The sequence below is a fragment of the Mastigoproctus giganteus genome, chromosome 3 (genome assembly GCF_048544385.1).
Source record: "Mastigoproctus giganteus isolate SK-2022 chromosome 3, ASM4854438v1, whole genome shotgun sequence".
Taxonomy (NCBI): Eukaryota; Metazoa; Arthropoda; class Arachnida; order Uropygi; family Thelyphonidae; genus Mastigoproctus; species Mastigoproctus giganteus.
The window spans coordinates 25,902,746-25,926,028 of NC_143577.1; the positions used below are offsets into that span (position 1 = coordinate 25,902,746).

General features: G+C 38.0%; 2 protein-coding genes across 4 annotated transcripts in view; one reads left to right on the forward strand and one right to left on the reverse strand.

The window, feature by feature from the left end:
* Positions 1–23,283, reverse strand: part of LOC150087817 (LIM homeobox transcription factor 1-beta) — a 256,436-nt gene that overhangs the window by 191,361 nt on the left and 41,792 nt on the right. For all 3 annotated transcript variants that reach the window (XM_090370442.1, XM_090370443.1, XM_090370441.1), the window contains exon 2: positions 6,293–6,507. In XM_090370442.1, the coding sequence (XP_090226568.1) occupies positions 6,293–6,338 (46 nt within the window). In that variant the 5' untranslated portion in view covers positions 6,339–6,507. The remainder of the gene's footprint in view (positions 1–6,292; positions 6,508–23,283) is intronic.
* LOC150087818 (histone-lysine N-methyltransferase SETMAR-like) lies at positions 6,895–7,617 on the forward strand. Its single transcript, XM_090369927.1, has one exon. It carries the CDS (start codon positions 6,895–6,897, stop codon positions 7,615–7,617), a length of 723 nt encoding a protein of 240 aa, XP_090226053.1.

The window sequence follows — 23,283 nt, forward strand, 5'->3', positions numbered from 1 at the left end:
CGGAGGGAGTAGGAAGGAGTAATTAATACTTAGAGGTACACACGTAACTAGTTTTGGTAATCTCAGCGAAGACGAACGTCCATATATCAAAGGCTGGTGTATAGACTTACTCACAGCACAAAACACATTAATCTTTGGGCTGTCTCACATGTTTTCAATTACCCTGTTTGGGTTCTTCAGCCCCCAATTTATTGGGTTGTGACAATTATCTTTACTGGATAGATGAAAAGCAACCCCATTACTAAAAACAATTTTGTTCCTATCAAACGCTTAAGCGTGATGGGATAGAAGTCACACCGCATGGAGTCTGTTATTGATCTTCGGCTCTTCCAGCAATTGAAACTTATATGGTCAGAGATAACGTGTTCAACCAATTTCCTACTTGCTCCTCGGGTAATATCTACGGATTATACAGAAACACCTTGCTAACGTATTCCACGATTCTTCCGCCTGACCTCTTGTCAATTCTTTTCTTATTGAAAATGTAACTTGTTCCGCAAACGATATATACCACGTGTATCGTTTAATTGCTTCTTTATCATGCTTTGTATAAACATTCATATTATTTCAAACTCTAATGCGCATCTTGGATTTTTCGATGTCTATGGCATTTTGGTTGACACCCACTACAGTGCCATAGTGGTGTGCACGAGTGGCTCTGAAGTGTGCTAAAATTTTAAGGATGTTTTGCTTTGAAACAAAGAACATCATGCTCTCATTGTTTATTGGAATGAATCTTCAAAGTTCTTTACTGAATTATGTCACACTCTGCATAGTAAACCCAAATTCATTTTGAAATCTATAAAATTACGTGACGCAGATTACATATTCTGCTCTTTCTATGAAAACTAAGAGGATACGCGATTTTAGATAGAATGAGAATAATGCAGTAAATGAGTAATCGTTTATTACTAATTTAATCCTAAAATCTCAATCTTTACTAAACCAAAACGATGAAAAAAACTAAGGCTGTTCAGGATAAGAATAAAGCATACCACATTTGGATTATGATCGCAGTGATCAATCTCATTGATATCTATTTTCATCTATAGCCTTCTAAGCGCCCACTATATGCTCTCAGATATTCTTAAATGTAGACATTCTAATCAGTTCTCTCAGTAGCACAGTATTTATAATCACCCTCTTTGCACACCGTGTTGAAAAATCCTCGGTTCGAATCCCTTCTCAATGGGGGGAAGTTTTATCACAACGCTCTTTGATATTGTGGCTGAGTTGGTCTCCTGGAAATTCTCAATCTGTATTTCTCGTAAAAAGAATCATCTGCTGCACCTGTGCTCATCTTCAGTGATCCTCATATTGTTTCTGATTTCAAACCTTTCTTGGCACGTGTGTTGGTTCCTCTTGATTTAAAATTGGTTTCTATTTCGCTCTCACCGTTATATTTCTTCTAAACAGTCGCTAACTCTCTGAAAATTACAACTTGCCCTACCATGGAATATTTTTTCCATACCTGGGGTGGTATCTCAGGACTGTTCTGAAACTCCTCGACTCTAATCCAAAAAGGCAGCAGTCAGGTTAATTAATAAATCTGCTCTTACAAACTCGCTTCCTTCCCTATTACACAGAAATTCACTCTCTGCTGCGTGCTTTTAACACAGATATTTTCGGAATCGTTATTTATCATTTTATCTGTTCCCTGAAAACATGCGTCAGCTACACTGGTTTCCAAAACTTAAGCAACAGTCACAAAGCGATTCATATCGCGGGAACACGTGGAAATGTTCGATTTCATTTTTGGTTATAGATAAACTTTAATGAGATTATAGATTGGTAGACAGAAAAAATTGTAGTAGTAGGGTTTTAGGCGCATCAGCAACTTTCGCCATATTGCGCCGCATATAATATGTCTGTAAACTGCGTGTGTTCTGTGGTCGATTTGCTATTTGTTAGACGAAAAACTCGAATTTCCGAACAGAAAAAACCACATTACCTTCGCCTGAAGCCGACTAACTCAGCACGTTGTGAAACAGATCCCATAACAATTCCTCACGTCATTAACGGAATTCAAACTCAGGCTTTTTCCAGCCGGTGTGGGAGAATGGTTACTATAATCACTGTGCCACAAGGGTAATTTATGGTAAAATGACATTGAATATACAGTAGACTCTCGATTTTCCGGGATAGATGGTAAAAAACAAATCCCGGATAATCGATTTCCCGGTTAATCCAAAAATACAAAAGTCCCCGATATACGTAAGAGATACGTTCCAGGACTTCTTACTTCGTCGAGTTTTACGTAACTCGGGAATGACTAGTAACATATTGCTATTATGCTATTATTGATAAATCTGAATTCCGCGCGATACTTGTTAAAGTTTGGCCATTTTCATACATCCTTATTAGTTTAATTTTCTGATCCAAATCGATGGCTTTCCTTTTGTTGATTGATTTACTAGTAGCGCTGTCACTTATTCTCTTAGTCGGCACCATGATAACGGTGAAACTGAAATTTTCTGAAAAGAACTTCACAGGGTTAAGGGAAACTCACTATTTTCACCTCACACGAACTCACATTTTACTAAAGCACACATCACTGCCATTAAACAATTTTCACCTTCCTGGTTACTGGGCTTTTCTGTTCGTGCATCTAATTATAAACGGGTAGTAAACTCGATCTTATTGCATTTTCGATAATACCGATAGCAGGAATTGTGTGGGTTTTTACGTTATTGTAGTGAAATGTTCACTGAAATCTTCAGTCATAAAAAAAAAAAAATCGTAAATAAATTGTAAGAATCTTCTCTTCTCTCCTATTTTTTTTCTTGTTACTCCGTATCTCACTTGTGCAACTTGTGCGTGCCGTGATCGTCGTTATTGATTGCTTATTTTATTTATTTATTATTTTTGTTTTTTTTTAAATTTTACAATCCTAAAATTAAAAAAAAAATTGAGTGAAAAAAAATTTACGTAAAACCGTAATTGCGTAAGTCGGGGACTTACTGTATCGAAAAATGTTCAGCAACTTACGTAAAAAATATGGCGATAGATAAAAAACTTACTCGCGTGTCCAATACGATGCTTCCCTTTATTTTTTTGCGATGTCGATTTTAAGTCTAATAGCTTCCCTTTATTTTTTCGATGTTGCGTATGGTTTGATCACATTATAATGGTTCATTAGAGATTTAACAGATGCACCGTTTTCAGACTTTTGAATAATTTCAAGTTTTTGTTTAACTGAAAACGCAACTCTTTTGCATTTACCCACCATTTTCGAGATTTCTATACAAAAAAAAAATTACTATAAAAAAAATTCTGACACCCCTGACATAAATAACGATACAAAATTTGTCCCGGTTAATCTGCTTCCCGGTTAATCCGATCCCGGTTAATCGAGAGTCTGATGTACATGCATAAATCATAGAGGACAACGTATCCAATGTGGCTCTGTTAGACATCACAGTGTAGAGCAGAGTTCCCAAAGGCAGCGCCCTAGACGACCTGAAATGGCACTATTAAACGATTTCATGTTATAATCCTAACAAGATATTACGAAATTATCCACGAGTTAATCAGGCTTGCCTGTTCCGTTTAAAATGAAGTCCCCACAATCTCTCCTAAATGCATTTTGCAAATCACCTCTCACTATGTGCACCTTTCTGTCGCATAACAGCATGCAGTTTCCTTAGACAGATTCCCGATTTCAAAATTTCTCCACTGGTTGTTGTTGTTGTAATAGGGTTTTAGGAGCATCAACAACTAAAGCTGTATTGTTCCGTGTATATTGTCTGTAAATTGCGTGTGTTTTATGGTCGATTTTCTGAAGTTTGTTAGACGAAAAACCCGAGTTTCCAGAAGGAAAAGTCATGCTCCCTTCGCCTGAGACCGACTAACTCAGCCACGTTGTGAAACAAGGCCCGTAAAAATTCCTCACGTCATTGACGGGACTCGAACTCAAGTCTTCTCCACCCGGTGTGAGGAGGACGGCGATCCTACCAACTGTGCTACCTACGTGGGCTCTCCGCTGGTATCAGAGATTTTATACACTAGTAAAAAGGACATCCGATTCCTCTTAGAGTGAATTCGGCATATCGTTCCTGGAAGGTTGCCGACTCTAAGTTTAGAAATTAACATGAACCAAATGGTTTCTTCCTTCCAGAGGTTAATGAATACAAGCTGTGTATATATTTGTAGTTTTATCCTTATGTCAGAGTCGATAACCTTTCATAGGTGATGATAGGTTGTTGAGGTCACTCTAGTGTGGGTTACATGGTTCACTCTTGTGTGAGGGCTTGAAGGGCGGGTTGAATCTGGTAGGAAATCTGCTGCCAGTGGTGAAATTAATGCCTGTTCTTTACACAAACTAGTCTTTTTTTTTTTTTTTTTTTAACAAAGAGTAAACAAGAGCTGCGTGCATTTTATTTTTAGCTTTTCTTTATTTAAGGAATTATTACATGCATTGTTTTGATTTTTTTTATTATTATTTTCATTCTTTTACACCTTAGTATTAGGGTCTGCTTGCTTATCCTGTAACTCCTGATGTATAGTGGTTTCGTCACTTGTCACTCATTTAGAGAGGTCTGGGTTTAAATACCATCGGAAACTGAAGTAATTGTTAAAGGCTTCTTCAATCGAGACTGTAGATATCCCATCCCAGGAGGAGATAGTAAAGTTCTTCCCCTTGAGTTCGGGATTTTCGGTTCTAACAACATATAAATCCCTTTATAATAATAAAATATGTACATGACATGTGAGCCGAAACTGTGCTCCAGTGTGTTCCGAGTCGCGCTTATATCCAGACAAAAACCATATGAACTGGAATATCTCAATAATTGGTACACTGCGGCCTGAGCAGTCAATACACCAGAAATTTCCAAGAACAAGTAAATGAATAAGTCAATAGTTCTATGTGTAAAGGAATCTGCTTGTTCCTATTTTGAAAAAATTGGATGCACACAGAGTAAATCGGAGGTATAAAATGTATTTAGGGGGTTTCACTTTTAAATTCCTCTGTGTATACATTTTTATACATTTCACCAACATATATTGTATATTGTTGATGATGTTGTTGTGGGGTTTTTAGGAGCATCAGCGACTAATGCCATATTGTCCTGTGTATGTTGTTTGTAAATTGGGTGTAGTTTGGAGTCGATTTTCTATTTGATGGAGAAAAACTCAGGTCTTTTCCACCTGGTGTGGGGAGGACGGCAATCCTACCAACTGTGCTACCCACGAGGGCAATGAGGTTGTATAAATTATGTAGGAGCTCAAGCATCCCTCTCTGTCCTTGTTGAAGTATCAATGAAGCATCATTGATACTTCAACAAGGAGTATCAGAGAAGTCTCATTAATACTTCCATGATACTATCTTGTTTGAACAATTAAATAAAATTGGCACTAGTGCCAATCCTTGTGTGACTAGTGCTGTCGGATTTTACCGACCCCTGGCGTAGGAGTTTATTAAATTTTTGTTGTTGTTGTGTTAAGGTCGGCTGTGTTTGTGTGGAAAAATGAAGAAAACTGACAGTCTCTGTGGGTTGCATAGATATAATAGCCTTACTTCTACGCCCGGTGGAAAATGCCGGATATTGAATCCTGTGAATGAACTGAGGAATATTTATCGTTTTTTCCCCGCAACTTGGCAGAGACTGTCATCTGTGATGTTAGGTAGCATCACAGTGGTCTCCCCCCCCCTCGGAACTAGGATTTATCGTCCAGCAAACCGACCGAATAATACACGCAGTTATAATATACAAATATAATATTTGCGCCTCACAGCCTTAATTACCTTGGCGTTCAAAACACATACATCTGATCTAACTTTTAACAGGTGCTTAACGCATACTTAATCTAACAAAATTTGAAAAAAATCCTAGCTTACAGAATGCGAGAAACAAACTAAAATACTGAAAGGTAAACGTTCTGAAAAATTTAGGGCGGGCGGCGATAAACGAACCCCGATTCTTGTTCAGTCGGGTACAAAATACTCTCCATGCTGGAACATGGTATGGAGTGCCATAGTTGAACTTGTATGTGCACTTAATAATTTAAAGGTGTTTTTCAAGTGACTGTTAGTCTCGGACGAGAGCTGCTCGTCCTTCACCACAAACTGCTGTTTATCATCCAGCAAAACAGGCAAACCGACCATAGAATAAACGAAATGTAAGAAAACAGTACACTGACTTTTCATAGCCTTGGTTACTTTGGAGCGAAAAAAGAAAACGACGAGTGACTGTAGAAATTCAAAGAAAATTGGGATATCTTTAGCATATTAGGTGAACACAATTTATTCAAACCGGGAACATTATTAAAGAAAATGCTTTCAATAACTTACCGTTACTGGATGCCAGGTACCCGTTGGCTTTCTCCGGAGAATCCATTTGGTCGAGCTTCACTAGGCCCCCCACGGTGACTGGTACAAAGTATAAAACGGGAGAGAAGAACGAAAGGGGTACTGAAACCCTCGTAATGTGCTCCCAGAAGGATCTCGGAAAATAACTGAGATTCAGCGTTGCCACCTGCACTTTGCTTCTACACACGAAATAAGTTCTGAAACAAGACAAATTGACATGAGAAGTTGGCCTCCTCATAAATGATGATGTAGTACACAAGAACCGAAACTAAACTGTATAATTTTATTAACTATGCGTAAATATCGTATTAATAAAGAAATGAGGGGAGTAAACTGAGATGAGATCGGTGTGCCAAAAATTGGCAATCACACTTGTTTTCCTGTTCGGAAATTGTGATGTAGCGCTTGAGTAAACTTTTAATGATTTTTAGCTGTTCTGGCTATGGCCAAAACCATTTATATAAAATTGGACTTCGATTATAATCAAAGACCAATATTATATCAAAAATATGCTGTTAAAATACATAGGTTATATTTGTATATATACGAGCGGGTTTTGATAAGTTTCCGGCTTCTCCAAGAAAATGGGAGCCAAAGAAATTTATGACGAATTGAAACAAACAATATCCAAGGAGTGCCCTTCATACAGCACAGTGAAATCGTGGGTGGCAGATTTCAGGAGGGGGAGAACAAGCACAGAAGATGAGGAAAGACCAGGAAGACCCAGGACCGTAGTGACTGTAGAAATTGTCGATAGTGTCCACGATCTGATCCTTGCAGACAGGAGGACGGGTCTGCAACGTGTAGCAGACACCCTAGGCATCAGTTTGGAGCGAGTGCATTACATCGTGCATGAAGAATTGTGTATGAGAAAACTGTCTGCCAAGTGGGTTCCCAAACTCTTGACAGCTGATGACAGGAGGAAAAGAAGGGACTGTGCGAAGGCACTTTTGGACCGTTTTTCAAGTAGTGCAAGCAGTATTATTCAACGAATAATGACAGTTGAAACACCATTGTACGTGTATGATCCTGAGACCAAAAATCAATCCATGCAGTGGTGCCATGATGGATTATCACGACCCAAAAAATTTCGTAGACAGAAATCTGTAGGGAAAGTGATGGGTGTGATATTTTGGGATTGTGAGGAGATAATACTCAGCGAATACCTGGAAAAAGGCACCACCTTGAATGCTGAACGTTATGTGGTCATGGTGGACAAATTGCATGCCGCTTTGAAGGAAAAGAAGCGGGGAAAGTTGTCAAAACGCATCCTTTTCCTCCAAGACAACTCCCTGCCACAAGGCTAGAATTGCAATGGAGAAAATTCATGACTTGCAGTATGAAATCATTGAACATCCCCCTTATTCCCTAGACCTTGCCCCCTTGGACTATTATCTGTTCCCCAACCTCAACATGCACCTCAAAGGTACTACATTTAGGGACACAAGAGACTTTATATCAGCAGTAGAGGCATGGTTTCCAGACAAAGACAAAGACAAAGACTTCTATTACCATGGAATAGAATTGCTGCAGGAATGTTGCGCCAAGCGTATCAACCTGGAAGGGAACTATGATGAATAAAATGACATTCATTTGCCACTGGCGCCATGTTTTTTTTCTGAGGCCGGAAACTTATCAAAACCCCCTCATATATATATACAGTATATATATATATATATATATATATATAGAGAGAGAGAGAGAGAGAGAGAGAGAGAGAGAAGAAATAGAAAGGGTATATATACAAGTTAGGTGAAGTATGGGTAATGGATGGGATAGGGTAAATAGAGTAGAAAGGAGAAGGATCACATAGGAACCCATCATGAAATAGAAGTTAGTAGAATGAAAAAGGAAAAGTAGTAGTATAGAGATAAACATAGGTGTAATATACACTAATATATATACTAATTTACACATATACTGTGCTGCCACTTTATTAGGTACACCTACCTAGTAGCGTGTTGAGCCTTCAAAACAGCCTGAATTCGTCCAGGCATGGATTGAACAAGATGCTGAAAACGTTGTGCATGAATGGAGTACCGTGCAGACATGAGTGTGTCACGCAGTTCCTTGAGATTTGACGGAGGTGTAGGCCTGCAGCGAATAGCCCTTTCCAGCTCCTCTATTGATGAGCTTTCCAGATGTTCAATAGGATTGAGATCCGTGGACTGAGCGGGCCACTGCAGCAAATAAAATTCATTTTCATGGTCCTGGAACCATTCCATAGTGATTCGAGCTTTGTGCACCGTCGCATTATCCTGCTGGAAGTAACCATCTGACTGAGGATAAACTGTCAACATGAACTGATGCACTTGGTCGGTAACGATGTTTAGGTACGATGTGGCATTCAGACGTGAATCTATGGGTATAAATGGACCCAGCGTGTGCCAAGAAAACATTCCCCACACCATAACTGCCCCCACCACCTTGCACAGTACTCTTCAGACATGACGGGTCCATGGATTCATGTTGTTTTCGTCAAATTCTGAGCCTTCCATCAACATGATGCACCAGGAACTTCAACTCGTCAGACCAAGCAACTGTTTTCCAATCCTCGATAGTCCAGTGCTGCTGTTGCTGTGCCCACAGGAGGGGTGCTCTCTTGTTCTTCATTGATAACAAAGGTACGCGATGCGGCCGTCGGCTGTGGTAGCCCATTCGCGACAAAGTGCGACTAGTGGTCCGTTGCGATATTTTAATCGGCGCACCAAGGTTGTATTCTGACGTGATGTGCGACATTGTGGCCCGTCTCTTTGCTTGCACGATTCTAGCCATCCTCCTGTGACCTCTCTCATCAACAAGCGATTTTCCCGTTGAGTGGACGTTTTCTGTTCGTTGCACCATTCTCGATACATCCTTCAAACTGTGGTGCGTGAAAAGTACAGGATAACTGCCGTTTCAGAGATGCTTTGTCCAGCACGTCTCGCACCTACTACCATACCACGTTCGAAGTCCGTTGGATCACTCCTTTCCCCATTCTTGCTACGGTTTGTACGCTTAACTGATACTAGAAAGGTTGTTCTGCTGTATTTATATCCACAACTCTGGTCATGTGACTTGCAACATTGTGGGACAAACCATTTGTGTGCACAGCAGGGGTGTACCTAATAAAATGGCAGCATGGTGTAGGTGTATATTATAGAAATGCAAAGGGCATAAAAATTTGTAGCATTTGAGGAAGTGATAGCCTTCTTGATTTCAATTCCATAATTCTGCCCTTTGCGGCTAAATTCTGATCTAAGATTATACCGGAAAAAAATCTGAATTCGATTGCCGTGAAGACAAGTTTTTTTTTATTATCTTTTGTTTTAAAGCAGCGACTGCGTTAGTCCCCTCCAGACCCGAAAACTGTTTTTCATCCAGAAAACCAACAAAGAACACATCTACTTTTTGAGAATACATTGACTCTGCATAAACAACTCAGTTCATCCCATATTTTATGTTAGAAATTTGAAATGCATCGCTGTTTTTCATTACCGTTATCCAAAATCCGTCCCTGTTTTTCTTTCCCATTATCCGAAATGTCATTAAATGTTATTTGACTGTTTATCCGAACTGTTGAAAGAACTGGAAGTCAGCACTGCCGTATGCATTTATTAATGTGTTTTAGAGCAGTTAAAATATTTTCACATTAGTAAATTTAACTGACAGTGATTAAAAGAACAGGCTTTCGTTTAACAATGTTAATGATCAAATTGAAATGTGAAATGTTTGATTCTCTATCAAAACGAATTATGATGTAATTTTTCAGTAAGTCATATTGCGATTTCTGATGTTAAGAAATACCGTATTTTCCGGCTAATAAGACGCAACCACGTTTCAGCAGACAACTTTCGAAAAAATATATATATTTTTTTTTTATTGCATTTATTGCATATATGGTCAAACCGCCCATGTGGGCGGTTTGACCATGCTATCTCTAGTCATGGCTAGAGATAAAAACATCACTGCGTGCACCTATTTATAATTTCGCACCATAAGACACTGGGGAATTTCACGCAAAATTTTCTAGGGGAAAAAGTGTCTTGTGGTCCGAAAATACAGTAATCTGTTTATGGTTTGTTTTTTTGATGCTAATACGTATTTCTGTTTGAATCAAACTTGTGCAAGTTTGCTCTCATTTGGTTTGGTTTGGTTTTGGTTTTTATGGCGCATGGGCGACTAAGGCCATGATGCGCCAAGTCCATTGCTCTCATTGGAACTTGGCTTGCATTCGATATCGTGAATCAGGATAGTTACGTCTGTGCATATTTCCATTCGTTTCTTTTTAAACTGTAACTGGATATACTAAGTGAGGAAAAATTAAGCCAGGTCTCTGTGTGCTGTACAAACTACAGCACATAGAGACCCCGCTACTGTATCGGTCGCGTCGTCCATTGTGTTCGGCATGTTTACGAAATGGACTTATACTGCCATCCATCAACAAAACTGATGTCACCGAAAAATTTCAAAATTCTGTTAATGGTGTACAGTTAACAATTTCGGATATTTCTAACAAATTGGTTAGTTGAACTAGACAATCCTCGATTAGCTCACATAATTGGCATTCTACCAAAAATAAAATAAAAAAATAATAGGTCATTTCAATCCGAATTGCATTTTATAATTTGAAATTATGTGTATAGCAAGGTTCAGCTTTTATGATGTTACTCTTTTGTTATAACCTGAGGTTTTAGTTATGAAAAGGTTTACAAGTTAGTGCAAATGCATAAAATCTGCTCGCAGCTAACTACTAAATAGTTATAAGATTGGCATCATTATTTATATCTCATGTTGTGAATACCTTCACAACGAGTTGCCATGATATTGCACTACCTCGAATAAGTAACTCTTCACCATAGGAGAAGACTATTGTTACTTATTCTTAAGCGGATGCCACCGCCCAGACGTCACCGTTTGAAATATGGTTTGGGATAAAGATCTCTGTTATCCTCATCATACTATCCCTATTACACTTAGGAAAGCAAAAAAGATGTAGGAAGGTGATAGTAGGAGAGGAAGGAAATGCCGTAGAAGGAAGAAAGGGACAGTTACTCCTTCACCTCACACTACTCAAAAGCTCATAAATCCCTCGAATAGACAACGCTTCCCCAGTAGAGAAGATTGTTGTTACCTATTCTCGGAAACTCAGTGGCCATCAGGCCCCCCAGACGGCACCGTTTCGGAGCTGATTGGCTCCTCTTCGGTGGGGCAGGCACCCTGGTGTTGCAATGATGGTGCATAACATGTGGAATTTTATGAGAGATGCCTGATGTGTGTAGTAATTTCATGGTGTGTAGTAATTTCAATTACGTCGCATTTTAGGGCAAAAGCCTCAAGTTGCGTAGTGAGTTAACATGCTTACAAGTTAGTGAAAATGCATCAGATCTGCTCGCAGCTAACTATTAAATAGTTATAAGATTGGCATCATTATGTATATCTCATATTGTGAATATCCGGGTATATGACCCAACGCTTCCACATTTTATGCACCTTCATTTCAAATAGTGAAGGGGTTCCAAAAATCGGGAGTACATAATTCATTTTACATGACACTGGATTAATTAATTAAGAAAAGATATAAGCAGTTTACACGTAAATTAATACGTAATTAAATAAAATGCTAATTTAAGAATAAAGGAAGACACCGATAAAAAATTAACTCTGCTTTGCAATTTAATAGCATATTTCAAAATAACGAATTCTTAATCGCTGTTTTAAATAAATGAAGCAATCTAATCTTGATTACTTGTAAACTCTCCTTAACGATGCCACTTCTTGTTTTAAATGACATTTTCATCAGCCGATTTCCTCCTCTCCACATTTTCGTGAACCGATTCCCCCATCCTCCGGTTCTGTTCAGGTCCATTAGCAAAAACTCTATTGCAGAGTTTAGTTCCTCTTGACACTGCGTAGAATGTGAACAATATCCATTTATTATTAAAATAATTGATAATTATGCTCGAACAAGCAGCAAGCTTAAAAGGACACATACCAAGAGTTCGAACGAAAATTTACATTTGTTTCTTGTAACATAAGAACAGAAATTTAGTTTTAAAAACATACAGATTAAAAGTTTTGGCATTCATTAAGCAAACAAACTAGGGCGTCGAATAAAAGTCGATTATCTGAACCAATTTAGAAATTAATCCATGAATTTTCATAAATATGAGATCATGACTGCCCAACTTTAGGGGATAGTCCAGTAAAATTCAGGCGTCTGATTTGGAACAGATAACGCCGAATATTAAAAAAATACAAACCATGGACTCTTCTTTCCAAAAACATTTTTATACTTTGTTTTGAAAATGTGGCCGCAGCATTCCCAGAGAGAGAGACCGATATTTCATTTCAATTTTGATGCTGAGGTTGGTTGTTGTAGGGTTTTAGGCACATCAGTGACTTAGACCACATTGCGCCCTATATATTATGTCTGTAAATTGCGTGTTTTCTGTGATCGATTTTTTTTCTATTTGCTGGACGAAAAACCATGCTATCCTCGCACGAGACCGACTAATGTAGCCACGTTGTGAAAAAGGCCCATAAAAATTCCTCATGTCATCGACGGGACTCGAACTCGGGTCTTTTCCACCCGGTGTTGGGGGGGATAGCGCTTCTACCAACTGCGTTCCGTTGTGGACAGCACAGTTGGTAGAATCTTGGCTGACCATGAATACCCTTCGAGACACGTCTTCTATCTCCTGAAGTTATTGCTTGCAACCTTGAAATTTCCATTATTGACAAGGCTCTGGACGCGTCAGCTTGCGAATGCTCTGCCAATAGCTATTCGGCATATTGAATCTTCCAAACGTGTACGTTGCAAAAAGAGCAAACGCGTTATGTACCTCGTTCGATTAGAAATAAAGGAATGGTGCTGCTGTTGTAATGTGCAATTTTATGCAAATAAGTTCGCTTGATTTGCATGTTCTAGATCTTAAAATCGCATGCTGACATCATATTCGGATTTATCGTGTTAATTTACACACTAGTATGCCGGATTTCATATATAAGAAATAAATATTTTGCACAATTTTTTATTCTGCAAAATTTGTTTTTGTAAAATGAAACGTTTTAAAAATTGTTTTACAGCCATAAAGTCAGTTAAACATTTTTTTTTTAAATTAGACCAAATTTAAAGCAGGTTAAAAGCAAATCTATTAAAAATTTTATAGTTACTTTGGTTTAGCAGTATTAGGTAGTAAAACCCGAAGTGAAATATTTTTTTCTTCACTTACTGTATACATGTACAAGCTATTCATAAAATTATAATTTTGTCATTTGGGAAAAAAAAAATTTAAAACAGTTTAGTAAGACATGTTTTCAGTTTCTATTGTTAAACTGTAATTTATTATGTTGGAAAATTTGTTGATGTTCAGAATTCTGTTTGTGAACACGAGAAATTTCGTTGTTGTGAGAACCTGGTTTACAATAATGCATTCAGTATCATAAACAAGAATAGCTATGTTTATATAGTAGGATTAATATGCTTGAGTCATAAAGGAAAATAAATAATAATTAAAATTCAGTACTTGATAGACTGAGATTGAGACATTTGTCTCAACTTCATAGTTTAATGAATGAAATAAATCATAAGAAATAAATTATAAAAATGACATCATGTTTTTTAATAAATCAGAAAACATGTTCGTTCTGTTGTTTATTAGGACTATTATAATTATAAATTAAATAGTTAAATTAAGATAATTTATAAATTAATAAATTACACTTTTGCTGAATCGATATCCACTGCACGACTGGCCTCTAGCAGAAATGGTTATTGTACTGGTTATCAAAAATAACATAAAATAAAAGTTTTTTTATTGCGTCATCCATACTACCTTTTGTATTTGGACCAAATAAGGAAGAATGTTGGATGGAAATTCCTCAGAACATTTTCTATAGATTTAATCTCCTACTTCGGTTGCTTTTAAATATGCATAGTCCACCAGCCTACAAATAAGAGGGTCTTTAGTAAGAGTGAGTTTCCTCATATCTTCTTGGGGAGATATCAGAGTAATTGACACATAATTGACTAGTCTGTTGACTCGCTTTAGGGTAGCAGAAAGGTTTATCATCAGTAATTAGTATGTAGATGGCCAAATAGGCCTTTGTAATTAAGGCAGTCTGTGTGGTATGCACCTTAATGCAATGAAGCCTATTAGACTCAGTTTATTTAAGCAACGACTAAATGAGTTAAGCTTGCATACTAAATTATTTGTTTCGTGGATAGTAAGGTCAGCTCACTTGTGCTGTGCGCAATCTGATTCTCCAACAGCTTTATCACCAAAGTTATAAGGATGGTGCAATATCCTTATCTCAGATGTGAATTCGATCGATATGTGGCAAACCAAAGCGTTAGGCTATTTATTCATGATCTCACCCCTTTGCTTTGTATTTTGTCAAAAAGGTTATTATCTGATTACTAAATAGGACTTGAGTGTTGAACAACAGTTATATTAAACAACAGTTCCTCTATCCCCTCAAAAAAAATCTAATAACTAGACATATCTTTCCGCAAATGCGTAGCGCCTATTATCTTCACCGTGTCCGTCCGCATGTAACAGTTGGAACCCCAACGGACAGATTTTCGTGAAATTTGATTCACGAAAATAGGATGAAATCGTTGAATGAATAATTAGGATAAATGAGTTGAGTGGTGCTTGAGGCAACCGGTAATTGAGATTCTGTCAGAAAGGAAAGTGGGGTTTGGTATTTTGATGGAAATGGACATCATTCGGGTTAGCACTGAGATCATTTATATATATAAAATCGATTAGGAAGTACACGCAGTTTTATACCCAGCTGCTTAGCATAACGGGGCCCCAGTACTGTTCACCCCAGCATACACAACTTAGATTCCTACAGAGTAAAGGCTAGCAGAGTAGAGAACAAGGTACACTAGCTGAAACCGTTTTAAAGTTGTTGTATTTTTGAAATGTAAGGAGGTTGATTAATATCTACCATCATGTTGTGCGGGCTGAAAACCACGATATAACACACGGAGGAATCGTACACCCTCCGCCTGAGATCGGTTACCTGCATCCTCAAATGAGGACTTCAGAATTACTCCAGTCGTAGACGGGAATCGCATCCAGACCTCTCACAACGAGTGGCAGAGGACTGTCATGGAGGGTGGTAAAACAAAGCCGTAAAAAACAGTCCTTGAGTGTCATTTTCTCCTGAGTCATAGCCTCGTTTTTTCGCCCTTACCCAGAGAGTCCTGTTTTTAAAGAAAGATTTGAGAAACGGTTAAAATCGTAAATAATTTTGTAATTGGCCGCCGTAGCCGACTGGTCAGGCGCGCGGATGCATAAGTACACGTGCCTTGAGTGACTGGGGTTCAAGCCTCAGACTGCTAAATACGGTGCTGTTTCTTGTATTCTGTCTATATTGTGAACTCCTCTGACCGTTTAGTCGTCCCGGAGTATAAACAGAAAATTTATTTAATTAATTTGTCTGTTTAATATACACCCTTTATCCATGTGGTTGTTTAGGGCTAAAACTATTAATAAATAAATGTATTAAAATATTATCAGTATTATTGAAATAAATTCTTCAAGTTTTCGCCTAGCATTTATCTTTTGCATTCTTTCTCTCTTCCCAATGAGCTAAGGTGTTAGTTTTTAGAGAAACGATTTGAGTATTTTGTGAATATTTTTATACATGTTCAGTTTTAAAATCATTTGAATTCTTAAATTAACATATTTAAATTATGTTTAGAATAGGCTGTTTTTTAATAAATTGTTTTAAACAGGATATCATAAGGGTCTCAACATTCTTCTTCCCTGTGTGCCATCTCCGAAGTCGGCGACCACGACGACAAATGTCTCTCTGTCTCTGGTAGCTCTGAACATCTGCTCAATATTCATTCCTGTCCAATTCTTTATGTTATCAAGCCACGATTTACGTCTTCTCCAAGGCTTTCTTCTTCCTTCCCTTCTCCTCTCAATAATTAGCCGTGGATTTGCGCATTTGTTGTTCCTCATCAGGTGTCTAAGATACGCCGTTTTTCTTTTTTTTCTTTTTTATGTCCTTCAGCAATTCCAGGGTGTTTTCCAATTCCCTGCAAGGCACTCTCATTGGTTACTCTTGTTGTCCATGGTATCCTTAGGCTCAACCTATCCATGGTCTCAACATTACAACTATGTAAAGTAATCATTCACATAGCACTGATTGGCACAAGGAGTTTCTTTCGGCTGTTAGGGTTATACAATCAGTGCGAGACTTAAAAATAGGAATAATTAAAGGAAATATAATCAAAATTTATATAATAGAATATGTCAGTGCAGTTGCTTGAGCGATTTTACTAACTTTGCATCATCGAGGCTAGCACATTGGTGAATCGCCGTCCTTCCACACTGTTTAGAGAAGGCTTGCGTTCTAATCCTGTCGATACCAGAATTTTAACAGAGGCCTTTTCCCCATTCCACTTTTTAATTTTTTTTTTTCATACCGTAGTGAGTTACTTGGTCTTGAACGAGGGTCTCGTAGCATTATCTCTTGGAAACTCTGGCTTTTCGTGCAAGAAGGCAAGGACCAAAGAATATTCTCGATTACATATTATGCATATTTTTTGTGCTGACGCCTCCCTGCCTTAGTTGTTACATACTTAACACATACAACAACTATCACATAAAAATATAGAGTGGAATATGCTCATCGCAAAGTGTCGCTCGTTTCGGGAGGACTGGGTTCGAGTCCTGTTGATGACTTGGAGGAATTTCTGAACGTCTCTTTAATCGGGGCTGTAGTTAGCTGATCTCAGGCAGAAGGAGTAGGTTTCCCATTTCCCACCGTGAGTTATTCCGTGTTTTCAGCCCGCAGGCAAACCAGCCCATGAATATATACACTTGTGAAGTATATATATTCCAGGGCAAAATGGAGCAATATGGTCTGAGTCGGTGATGTTCCTAAAAAAAGCAATAAAAACATCATCGCAATGAATTGTATATAAAATTTGTTCATTTTGAACCACCAATGAGAAAGGCATTCTTCTCATAGTTAATCGGGGCTTAAAAAAACTGAATTTTGCTATATCTTTCAGACTTTTTATATTAAAAGGAGATGTTGTAAAGTTTTAAGCGTATCAGCAACTTAGGCCATATTGAGCGGTATACGAATATAATATGCTTGTAAATTGCCTGTTCTGTGGTCGATTTGCATTTGTAATGTTGTTGTAATAGGTGGTCGATTTGCATAGTTGTAATGTTGAGACCATGGAACGAAAACCCGGGTTTCCGGAAGATAAACCATACTACCCTCGCCTGAGACCGACCAAATTAATCCCGTTGTGAAAAGGACCCACAAAAATTCCTCGCGTCATTAACGGGATTCGAACGCGGGTCTTTTCCACCGCTTTGGGGAGGACAGTGATTACACCATCTGTGCTACTCAGAACGAGATGGGTTATTTTATTATTTTGTGTTTTAATATGCGTGTCTGTGTAAGAATTCTAATAACTAATGATTAATTCATCATTAATTCTTGGATATGAATTACATTATTTATTTATCCGCCTTCTAAATACTAATGAGTTTCAGGGCACGAGAGCTAACACAGCAATGCCATATTTGTAATGCAAAATCAAATATAGGAAACTATATAATCTAATAGAACAATCTAATAAAACAAAATCTAATAGGAAACAATATAATATTGATTCCTATCTGCGATTAGGAAACAATGTTATATCCTACTGCAGAGCATTAAACACTGTTATTTGTTTTTCAGCCAGAGCAACTGAAGCTATGGCGCGTCAGTGTATTATTGTGTCTCTGATTTTCTTATATTCTATGGTAGATTTTCCTGTTAACACCTTTTTTGTACATTAAAGTATTTTGAAACCTTAAAAACCAACAGTATAATGTACAAAATATTTAATGACTGTGCGATTTCTTTATTTATTTCTCCTGTCAATACGACAAAGAAATAAAGAAATGTGTGATTTCTGTGTCTGCCAATACGACATATTGACAGAGAAATAAAATGCATAAGGAAATCTGACATGGATGTCTGGAAAATCGAAATGAAAGTGGGATAAAGGTACCGGAGAATCAGTGGGATAATTAACAATTTTGTGCACAAACAAAAAACCATGGTAAAGACTCTTGGCTTTTAGTTGGTTGTTTGGCGCATCGACTATTTGGTCACACAGTGAGCCAGTTCATGTGGCTTATATCTTTACTAGTGCGTGTTCACGAGACAATTTACATGCTATGCAGGCTGAAAACTCAGAAATAATTCACGTGGAAAGCTTACTTGTTCTGCCTAAGATCGGAAATTACAATCTGATTGAAGAGACCTAGCTTTCAGTTCCCAATCTGGACATCTCCAAACGAGTGACAAGTTGTAAATCCACTGTACTGTCACGGAGGGCTAGCTTTTATAAAATACAGAGACCAAAGACGGAGTGAAACGCTGAAATTTGTCCTGTGATATTCCATGTATCGTTTCATTATCGTAGTTAAACTTATGGTACAGCCTGGTTCAGCTAGAAAGATATATAACCGCAAAATAAGGGCGAATAAAATAAAGGTAGCAAGTTTAAAGATAATAGAACCAGATGTAAAATTTAAACACAGTTTAATCGCAGTGTGGGGAAATCTCAGTTGACTCTGAACTCAGAAAGTAACACAGCCTGGGAATCCTACGATAACTCTGAACTCAGGAAAAATCATAGGAAATCTTCCGATGAATTTATCTTGTGTAGTAATGATTGGTAATTCCGCTTGCTTACGGAGATGCTAGTGAAGGTTCTGTCATGATTATATCTTTATTGTTATTACTGCTTTTTTTTCACGATATCCTGCCTGTTGCCCTTGAACTGAAAACATTTGCGGCATCAATTTCTGGGGAGTTATATAATTCGATTGATTGATCTAAGGTACTGCAGGTTTTGCACGGAGCTTCGACTAGATGTTGCACTCCATTGGGTTCCTGCAGTGGCGCGAGGGTTAGTGATGAAATACCAGGTGTCAGACGAGTCCATATGGCCATTCACGAATTGTGCCAAGGTATGCAGGTTCCTCTTGTAAATGATAGTTTTCCAGGTTTTCATTCCAAGATTTGTATAGATCACGCTCCGGGAGATGGTAAACAGGTACTGAGGTGTATTCATCAGTACAGCCTTCTGCCCACGCACTCCAGGTACACTGGTGTGCAAAACTTAAGGACCAACACTATTTCTAAAGGTTACAACCACAAAATCTTTACTTAAGGTACTCTTTACTGATGAGATTCAGTAGATTCAGTCTCAACAGCGATTCTGGACATCAGCTAATCTGTCGAGAGGTAGGAACACGGTATCACCCCGCAAACATCACTGAAAGGGATCGATATGGCGGTCGAGGTGTTCTCGTCTGGGGAGGCGTTATCTTGGATAGACTAACACAACTCCAGATACTGAAAGGCGGTACTGGAACCGGTGAACGCTACTGTATTGAGGTAATCCTTCCCCATGTGCGTCTGTTCCGAGGTGCCATTGGCCCCGAGTTCGTGTTTATCGATGATAACGCCACACCCCATCGCACTGTAGCTGTTGATATGCTTTTGGAAAGTGAGGACATTGTTCGTATGGATTGGCCTGCCCGGTCCTCGGCCGATTTAAATCCCATCGAACACATCTGGGACGCTCTGGGGAGACGCCTCCACACCCACCAGAAAATGTTCACCAGCTGAAGATGGCGCTGACAGAGGAATGGACGGTGTTACCGCAAGAACTTATCAACAACATTGTTCTAAGTATGGACAGGCTGTGCAAAGCCTGCATCGACATTAGGGGTGGCCACATCTCCTATTGAGGACCACCTCTGTCCTTTGTTCCATCTTTGACAGCGATGCATCTGTATCATGGCAGCTAGTGCTATGTTGCCATTTTTGAATAAAGTCCCTCTGTACCGTTTTGTTTCCGTTGTTGTGTCGGTGTTGTTTCCTTCATCGTTTCTGTACCTCACGAGGTTCCTTTGGTATGCTTTTCCCATATCCAGACCACTCGTATGAGAAGCTACAGGTGAAAACCTGACTGGTCCTTAAATTTTTCACACTAGTGTATAATTAGGACCGTTTGTTACATGAATTCTGAAATATTCCTCATGTGACTTTAACACCTTTCTCACTCCATGTCACGTCCTATCGGAGTGATTCGGACCAAAAGCGTAATGGACCAAAGTGGTTTGGTCCATTACACTATTAGCTCATGGTCCGTATAAAGTGGCCAGGTAGTGTACACTTCTACTCAGATATACAGAAGAAGCATATCTGAGTAGAAGAACATTGCAATAAATTTCTATTCTATAAATTATAAAAGTAAATAACTTACCGTCGTGATAATATTATACGAACGCAATAAAATAATTTAAGATTGGAAGTCTAAAGTAAAATAGTTAAATTATTGTAAATAATAAAAATGTAAAAATTACATGAATTCAATAAATGGAAAGCGAAAACTTACATTAATAATAATGAAACCCCCACCCACCAAATGAAGTACAGCATATACAAATGAATTTAAGTAAACTTCTTGCTAAGATAACTATGGAACAATATCGAATAAATAGGTCATAGTCTCATTTTGCACGTGGTCGTGAGCAAACTAGGTTTCCTCCTTAGTGCATCGCTCTCATGTTGTGGAGGCACTTCGCCACGAGTTGTCTCGGCATCGCAATACTCTAAATGTTATGCTTCAGTGGAGAAGCATATTGATATTTATTTAAATTAATAAATTCAATCTATGCCATTTTTCATTTCGCTGATTTAATTTTGGGGAAAAAAGACTCAGAATAGCCCTCTGAGAGAGAGTGAAAGAAAGCAAAGAGTCAGCATATTGGAAAAAGATATGATAGAAGAAAATGTGGCCTGAAACAGAAGAGGCCAAAGTCTATAAATCTCGTAATTTCAGTTTTATCACATGGTGGGTTTGAAAGTGCGATTTCTTTGTGTGAAGACCACAATATGTGAGAGGGATCATGTCAATTCGTTATACGACAATTTTGTGCATGTAAATATTCTGTATGCGACAATTCGGTTCGAGTTCGGTGTACAAGACAATTTGGTGAATGAAATTTTGTTGCATGTGACAACTTAGGGAAAGACAATTGGTGGCTACAACAATTCGGTGATTTTTTTCGAGGAAAAGTCGGTACTGCAAAGCAAGACAGAAAATGCAAACTTTTAACATACCGTGAGGTAAATGGTTAATTTATTGATCACGATACCGTTCTTGATATTTTATATTTTTAATGGAGCTTACTATCACATATGTATACGACAGCACAGAGTTCCAAATATTTCGCTACCTTCGTTTTTTAATGCACATTCTACTTTTTTTTGGGACAGATTGGGATACAAGAGAACCTTGTTCGCACTTTACTTTCTCTTCTATGAGTTAAATTTTTTAGGAAATACACATGGTGGAAAGTTTTTCCAGAGACCAAAAGTAGAGATTATTAATGGATGCCGGCTGGATAATGCACATCTTCTGATTTTCGGTTTGCAACCCACGTTATAGTTTTATTGAAAGAAGTTAGTAGTAGGCTAGAATCAAGGATAGGTTAAAGGTAAGCGGGTAAGCTGGAGATTTGTAGAGGTCGGAATTGGAGTCTGAGTCCCCGTACATGGAAAAGCGCTCTGGTCCATTGAGTCGTTTTCACCAGGTCATATGGATAGACTCATGCTAAAATAGGCAGTACTCACTTTACAACCTGTCTATAAGAAGGATCGGCGCGAATCCTTTTATACAAAATAAATGAATAAAAAATATATTCATTTCTTTTTCTAATTTTCTACATTCCTCCTTTCCAAATTGCCAAAATTTCCCTTGTTTTCTAAACCTTTAACTTCATTGATATTGTTATTTTCTGAATTCTGTATGATACACTGAATTTTTTTAGCCACCAATTGTTTTTCGCTAAATTTTCCTGCACAAAATTTTCACATAAAGCAAAATGCCATTCACCAATTTGTCCCGTACACCGAACTGTCATGCACCGAACTATCGCTACACCTAATTGTCGTGCACCGAATTGTCTTGCAAGGAAATGAAGGGACTCTGTGTGAGATATGACGCTTTATTAAGACATAAAAATAATAATAAAATTAGCGTAGTTAATACTGAGGAAACTTGTGATAAAGTGTCTCTATAATATGAGACTAACGCCCAAACAGCAAACCTAGTTTGCCAATAGGCCATGCCCTAATAGTACAATAAGTACGCGAATGAACTAGAGTTTAATAAATCTATTGTGTATATGAAGAATGAGATCACACTATGGAACACCATGGCACACGATAAAGAAGTGATAGCACAGAGTTCCAAATACAGTATCTCGCTATTATAATTTTAGAATAGGATAATGCTGCATCAAAGTTGTTGATTTATCTAGGAATTCTGTTTTCTAAAACTAATACTCCTTTTCTAATACTTTTGCTAATGCTTTATACTGATATTAATTATAGCCCGATGGCTATTAGTTACTGTGTATCTAATCTAATATGAACAATAGCCAGAGCTGCTTTTTACTATTAAGTTAATACTTTATTAAAATCACTATATAGTGATTGTTTACAACTCCGGGGGGAGGAATATGGATGGAACGAATTACTCTCATTTTTAAGTTAAATACGAATAGTAGGATTGTCGAAGCGGAGCGTGAAGCTAACCTTCCTTCGGGAAGTTAATATCACCCCCCCCCCACCTCCAAAATTCATCTGTTGTAGAATCTAACCTTATGTTTTGATAATGTTGGTTTGAATAAGATCTTAGGATGTTTTACGTCAACTGCCATTGTGACTTAGAAGAGCTAAATAAAGGATTGTATTATATTATAAGGGATTTGAACTGCCAGGAATTACTCATAGAGAGAAAATAACAGAAAAATTACTACGGGGAAAACGACACTTGGAAGGTTTCCAAACGTGGTAATGAGAGGGGAAAGAGTGCCAGAAAACCAAGATGATGGCCGGACTCAACATTGGTAGTCGGAAGAGAAGAAAAAGTT